Below are 6863 nucleotides of genomic sequence, written 5' to 3' on the forward strand. Positions count from 1 at the left end.
TCTCGATTCAAATTCTGTACTTTTAATAACATCGGATGCTAGTTCTATGATTAACTACATTCCTCCATAAAATAAACAGCTCTGATCAATTTCTATATTACTTATAAGAAACCTGGTTTTCTTTGATAAAATTCTTCCCGCACATTTAATAAAGTCAAATACAAATAAGGCAACAAAAGAAATATCCCACACTTTTTATTTAAGTAAGTTTGTACAGCAGATATGATTGTTTTTTATCGGTTTTAGATTTTTTTTAAATCAATTAAGAATCGTTCCAAATAAGAGTCGCGATGCATTCTAAAATCTATGTTTTTTTGACACCCCTGCTACCATCTACACTTCTTTAACCTTAATTAGCACTTATTTTGTTGTTGTTTCAAGCTTAGAGACAAGCTTAGCGATTAGCATGCCTTCTTTTTGGCGCCTTACTGGGTGTGTAACATGTTTAGTCTCGCCCTCCAGTGACAATATTAGAAATGTAGTTTATTTTGCCGCAATGGAGGTGATGATTATTAACTTAGAGGAGGGGACAGATAAACATGTCTGTCAACTATGTGTCCAACTGTTAAGTACTAACCAGAGTGATCAGCATCAATCGGCATTGACTGATCACTTACTTTTTTACGCAAATCAGCTAATCAATCGGCGCATCTTAAATGTTATGATAACATAGTTTAGTGTCATTTATACTATACACTGTACAGGGGAGATATGATTCAGAAACAATACACACTGCAGAATACATAAAAAATCCATGTCCTCCCTTTAGAAATGTTAAATATAATCTAAACTAAAAAGTGCATCCTGGTTGCGAATTCAGAGCAAAAATCTCCATTAAAACTCTAAAAGCCCTGCAGAGTTGAGGCTCTTCAAAGGGGAGACACATTCTACCTAAGCGGTTTTTAGCCTAGACTTAAGGCACTTGCAAGGTAACAAGGGATGGTGGTGATGATGCAGCAGTTCAGCTTGAGTCAGCAGGCTGGAGACGCGACACTTGCACAATGTCAATATTGGATCACGTAAATAGTCCCGTATCGATATCATTACACAACTGTCTGCTGCCAAGGGGATTGTGTGATACACAGTGAACCTAGTCCGACTTGGTCGCACGTTCAGACAACTCAATCGTGTAAAAAGCCATTCATTTTCGCAATTCAACTTCAAATGTGAACCTAATAAAGTCACACAGCGGGTCTATTCAGGTCCATTTTCATAGAAACGACGCACCAGATTATAGGGCGCATTTAACATAACATGTTCTATTATCGTTATATTGTCTAGACAAGGCACACATGCTACAGTTTTAATTAGTGGTTAGTGACTATGACATTGCTCCTTCGTTTATCCTGTTCAAAGCATTGTTGTTTGGAATATTTGCACTTTCAACACCTGAAAATAATGTTAGCAGAGAACTAGGCCTAGACAATATGGCCTAAAAATAAAACCCCTGACCACACCGATTGCCGCAAAACCAAAGTACAGACAACACTTTCCTTTCGTTTGGAATGAACGTCTCACTCTTGTTAGCGTTAGCCATGTTTTGAATGTCCGCTAAGGAAGTAAGGGGGCGGGCGCAGGCTACAGAAGCTCATGAGGGCAAAAATAATGCAAGAGGAGATAAAAAATAAAATGTTTATTTTTCAAATAGTCTGCAACATAAAACTCTAATTTATTAAAAAAAATCGATATATTGCCCAGGCCTAGCAAAGACTTAAGAAGCCAAAGCATAAAATCAGTTGCATTGTTGCTATCTGGCTTTTGCTAATGATTGATTCAGTAGAATCATAAAAGACCATCCAAGATTTAGCCATAAATCTAGAAGTTGTTCATCTGTGACATTCAATTCATACCTGGCGATTGAGACAAAGACACAAAACCGAAGACGGTCTCTGCAGGCAGCATCTTTTCCTTTTAACCCTTCGTGTGGAAGATATGAACATCCCATCAGTCATCACCGCAGTGAGAGCAGACATTGTGCAGTAAGCGATCATTTTGTCATGTTTGTATTTCTTGTTTGGCGCTTAGCAATATTGCTGCATGATGCTTAGTGTTTTACTAAAGCTGGATCTGCTTAGCACGCAGCTTCTAAAACTTGTAGATGACCCTCTTAATGCTCAGGCTAACTAAATATACGGTTCTGGATCTTCTTTTTTCCCAAAGTAATCGTCTTGGCTCTCACAAAGTCTACATGATTTAATTGTTGTTGATGTGGAAGGGATCTGTGTTTCCCATCTCTACGACAAAGATCACGTGATTGGCTTGCTCATTATCTTCTCAAAATGGCTCGGGAATCTCTGTGAGATTGATACTATTTCGATCATATCTATTTACTCGCAAACTTTGTAAGTCTTTTGGTGTTATAAATAAGATGTTTATGAGAATAGCTTCAATATAGGGGAAACTTGTTTGTCCATTCTGCTGGTACTTAAAAGGTATGAAAAAATATTGAAGGGAGAAGTCTGCACCACACTTAAATATGTTTGTCATGTAAACATCGTTTTTAGCTGTCTTTAGTTCAAAACTGCCTTTTGTTGGCCTCGTTGTCTTTTATGAACTAAGAGAATTGTGTCAACTGCCAGTGTACATTTTATCTGTTGCTGTGTAAAATGTACCAGAGGAAAGATCTTATCAAAGTGAGGCAACATTATGAATTACATAAGATGACCTCGCACCACTTTACGATGCATAACCCTGACTGGATTTCTATGCTACTTTTTCTGCAATTCAAATTTCCACTAATTCCTACTGTAAACCAAAATAACTTGAAGTATTAACGGTCACACACAAAGCTTGATGTTAATAAGTATATTTCCTGGGGCTAACTACCGTATTTTCCGGACCATAGGGCGCACCGGACTATAAGGCGCACTGCCGATGAATGGTCTATTTTTGATCTTTTTTCATATATAAGGCGGATCATAGGGCGCATTAAAGGAGTCATATTATTATTTATTTTTTCTAAATGTAAAAGACTTCCTTGTGGTCTACATAACATGTAATGGTGGTTCTTTGCTCAAAATGTTGCATAGATGATGTTTTACAGATCATCTTCAAGTCGCTTTCTGACAGTCGCTTCAGGATGTGCCGTTTTGTGGGCGGTCTTATTTACGTGGCTCACCTTCGGCAGCGTCTTCTCCCCGTCATCTTTGTTGTAGTGGTGTAGCGTGCAAGGACGGGAGTGGAAGAAGTGTCAAAAGATGGAGCTAACTGTTTTAATGACATTCAGACTTCACTTCAATCAATAACGGAGCAGCATCTCCTCATCCGGAAACAACAACAGTGCCGGGAAATGTGTCCCGTGAAAAAACGTCCGACCGGAACTCTCTAATAACTAAAGTTCCTTGGGTGAATAATGGAAACTCACTACACCGGTATGTTTTAGCGCTTTCATGGCGAGTTTACTGACAGATATAAGTAAGAACTTTACACTACTTTATATTAGAAATGGCAACAGCGGAGGATGAATGTCCCATAAAAAGAAGATAGAGAAAAAGAAGAAGCTTATTGACTACGGGGTCGGCACGGACTACAAAGGCGGACGCGCACAATTTTTAAGGACTTATACAAATCCCAAATACAGATCAGCAGGTACCAGAAGGTAAGAAAAGTTGCTTTTGCATAATCTTGCAAAACAAAACGCCAGATAATGTCTTACCTTATACACACACCATAATAATACTTATATGTTGAAGCACAGTAGAATCCATCAAGCGGTGTGGCTTCATAGCTTACCAAAGTCGTACTAAAACATTTTGATAGATTTTCGAACGCCGTGTGTAATTTTCTATATTTTAAATGGAACATATAAAATGTTGGTGTTGTTTACTTGAGACATATTGCCATCATAGTGCAGTATAAACGTATCTCTTATGTTTGACCGCCATCTACTGGTCACCCTTATCATTACACCATGTACCAAATAAAATAGCTTCGAGGTGGGTAAGCTCAACCAAACGTATTGCTTACATTAGGTGCACCGGGTTATAAGGCACACTGTCGAGTTTTGAGGGGAAAAAAGGATTTTAAGTGCGCCTTATAGTCCGGAAATTATAGTACATCTGTATAGCAGATATGATCATCTACATCAACAATATGATTTGTCTGAGTGGCTGGACAGGACAGTTTGAAAATAGTTAAAAGAATACATTTTAAAATAAATAAAAAATCTGACTTTATTTTTTTATTTTTTTTTTATTCGATTAAGAATCTCGATTAATCTAAAATTTTTTGTTGTTGTACTCTTTGTTTATCGCATGGTTTTTGGATCTTAATGAATCAGGCCCAACATGTAACTTCTATGGGGGAATGTGTTGAAATAGGAGCTTGTGTTTTAACTTAAAAATCTTGAGTTTCTCTAAATGATTGTGGTGGTTGTGTTGTGGTGTGGCGCAGGTGACACGCTGTTCATCGTGCTGAGGAAGCAGAAGCTGATCTTCCTGCACTGGTACCACCACATCACGGTGCTGCTCTACTCCTGGTACTCCTACAAGGACATGGTGGCCGGGGGCGGCTGGTTCATGACCATGAACTACCTGGTGCACGCCGTCATGTACTCTTACTACGCGCTGCGGGCGGCCGGCTTCAAGGTGTCGCGCAACTACGCCATGTTCATCACGCTGACGCAGATCACCCAGATGCTGATGGGCTGCGTGGTCAACTACCTGGTGTACTCCTGGATGCAGCGGGGCCAGGAGTGTCCGTCGCACATGCACAACATCGTGTGGTCCTCGCTCATGTACCTCAGCTACTTTGTGCTCTTCATCCAGTTCTTCGTCGGGGCCTACGTCGGCACGTCCAAAGCACCCGCCGCCGCCAAGAAGATCAAGTAGAGCACAAAATTAAAAGGGAGAAAACGTGTGAGGATGAGTCGGGGTCTGAAGCTTGTATGAAGACAAGATGGCGGGGATGAAAGGTGGATGTTTGCACTTAATCCTAATGTGAAAAAGCTAAAATAACCCAATGGAAGGAAGCAACGCCACCGTGACAAAGCCATCGCGACTAAAAAATGACCCTCATAGTCTAAATCACATGATCAAAAACTCTGCCACAAGTGTTTACTTGACTTTTAAAAAAAAAAAACATATGAAAGATGAAATAAGTGAACTTTTGTTTGTCTGTCCAGTGTTGTTTTTTGCTCACCTGTCAATAAAGTTCTTAATTTTGAGGCGTGTCAGTGACTGAGTATCTCGTTTGTCAAAAACAGTGTTTTTCAACCACAAATGATCTAATTTCACCTATTTGGGTTAAAAATATTTTTTGCAAACCAGTAATTATAATCTGCAAATAATGTGCCATTGTCAAGTGTTGGTGCTGTCTAGAGCTCGGCAGTGTAACCGTGTAATACTCTTCCATATCAGTAGGTGGCAGCCGGTAGCTAATTGCTTTGTAGACGTCGGAAACAGCGGGAGGCAGTGTGCAGGTAAAAAGGTGTCTAATGCTTAAACCAAAAATAAACAAACGGTGAGTGCCCCTAAAAAAAGGCATTGAAGCTTAGGGAAGGCTATGCAGAACAAAACTAAAACTGAACTGGCTGCAAAGTAAACAAAAACAGAATGCTGGACGACAGCAAAGACTTACTGTGGAGCAAAGATGGCGTCCACAAAGTACATCCGAACATGACATGACAATCAACAATGTCCCCTCAAAGAAAGATACAAACAGAAATATTCTTGATTGCTAAAACAAAGCAGGTGCGGGGAATAGCGTTTAAGGAAGACGTGAAACTACTACAGGAAAATACCAACAAAACAGTAAAAGCCACCAAAATAGGAGCGTAATACTCTTCCATATCAGTAGGTGGCAGCCCGTAGCTAATTGCTTTGTAGATGTCGGGAACAGCGGGAGGCAGCGTGCAGGTCAAAATGTATCTAATGCTTAAACAAAAGGTGAAAAAAAAAGGGACAAGTGGTAGAAAATAAATGGATGGATGGATGAGTGCCCCTAAGAAAAGGCATTGAAGCTTAGGGAAGGCTATGCAGAACGAAACTAAAACTGAACTGGCTGCAAAGTAAACAAAAACAGAATGCTGGACGATAGCAAAGACTTACTGTGGAGCAAAGACGGCGTCCACAAAGTACATCCGAACATGACATGACAACAATGTCCCCACAAAGAAGGATAAAAACAACTGCAATATTCTTGATTGCTAAAACAAAGTAAATGCGGGGAATATCGTTCAAAGGGAGACATGAAACTGCTACAGGAAAATACCAAAAAAAGAGAAAAAGCCACCAAAATAGGAGCGCAGGACAAGAACTAAAACACTACACACAAGAAAACAGGAAAAACAACTCCAAGTAAGTCAGGGTGTGATGTGACAGGTGGTGACAGTACACCTACTTTGAGACAAGAGCTATAGTGATGCATGCTTGGGTATGGTTTGAATTCATATCCAACAATTGCGACAACGACTTTTTACTGTCAACTGAGTTTCGTTTTTTAATGATTTCTGCTGGTGGTATGCCTCCGCATTTTTTCTATGTAAAAAATGTGCATCGGCTCAAAAAAGGTTGAAAACACTGGTCTAAAATCTCACATCTCAGGATTTCGCGTCTCTGTTCCTGAATTAAATATGCTTATTTCAGCACCATGATACTAGTAAACCTCGAATGACCTCGGTGTTGAACAGTGACCACGCCTCTTTTGGGCCGTTGCTTAGACCAGAGGTCGGCAACCCAAAACGTTGAAAGAGCCATATTGGACCAAAAATACAAAAAACAAATCTGTCTGGAGCCGCAAAAAATGAAAAGCTGTATCTAAGTGTTATAACGAAGGCAACACATGATGTGTCTTAGCGATATTAGCCTACTATCAAAATGACTTCAAAAGTCTTATATAAGTGTTATAATGAAGACAACACATGA

At 39.6% G+C, this 6863-nt stretch overlaps 1 protein-coding gene across 1 annotated transcript in view; it reads left to right on the forward strand.

Annotated features, from left to right (window-relative positions):
• The window catches only part of elovl6 (ELOVL fatty acid elongase 6), a 34659-nt gene extending 29495 nt beyond the window's left edge, over positions 1–5164 (forward strand). Inside the window, exon 4 of the mRNA XM_062039761.1 lies at positions 4393–5164. Within this exon, the coding sequence (XP_061895745.1) occupies positions 4393–4829 (437 nt within the window). The 3' untranslated portion in view covers positions 4830–5164. The remainder of the gene's footprint in view (positions 1–4392) is intronic.
• The last annotated feature ends 1699 nt before the right edge of the window (positions 5165–6863 follow it).

The sequence above is a fragment of the Entelurus aequoreus genome, linkage group LG28 (assembly GCF_033978785.1).
Source record: "Entelurus aequoreus isolate RoL-2023_Sb linkage group LG28, RoL_Eaeq_v1.1, whole genome shotgun sequence".
Lineage (NCBI taxonomy): Eukaryota > Metazoa > Chordata > Actinopteri > Syngnathiformes > Syngnathidae > Entelurus > Entelurus aequoreus.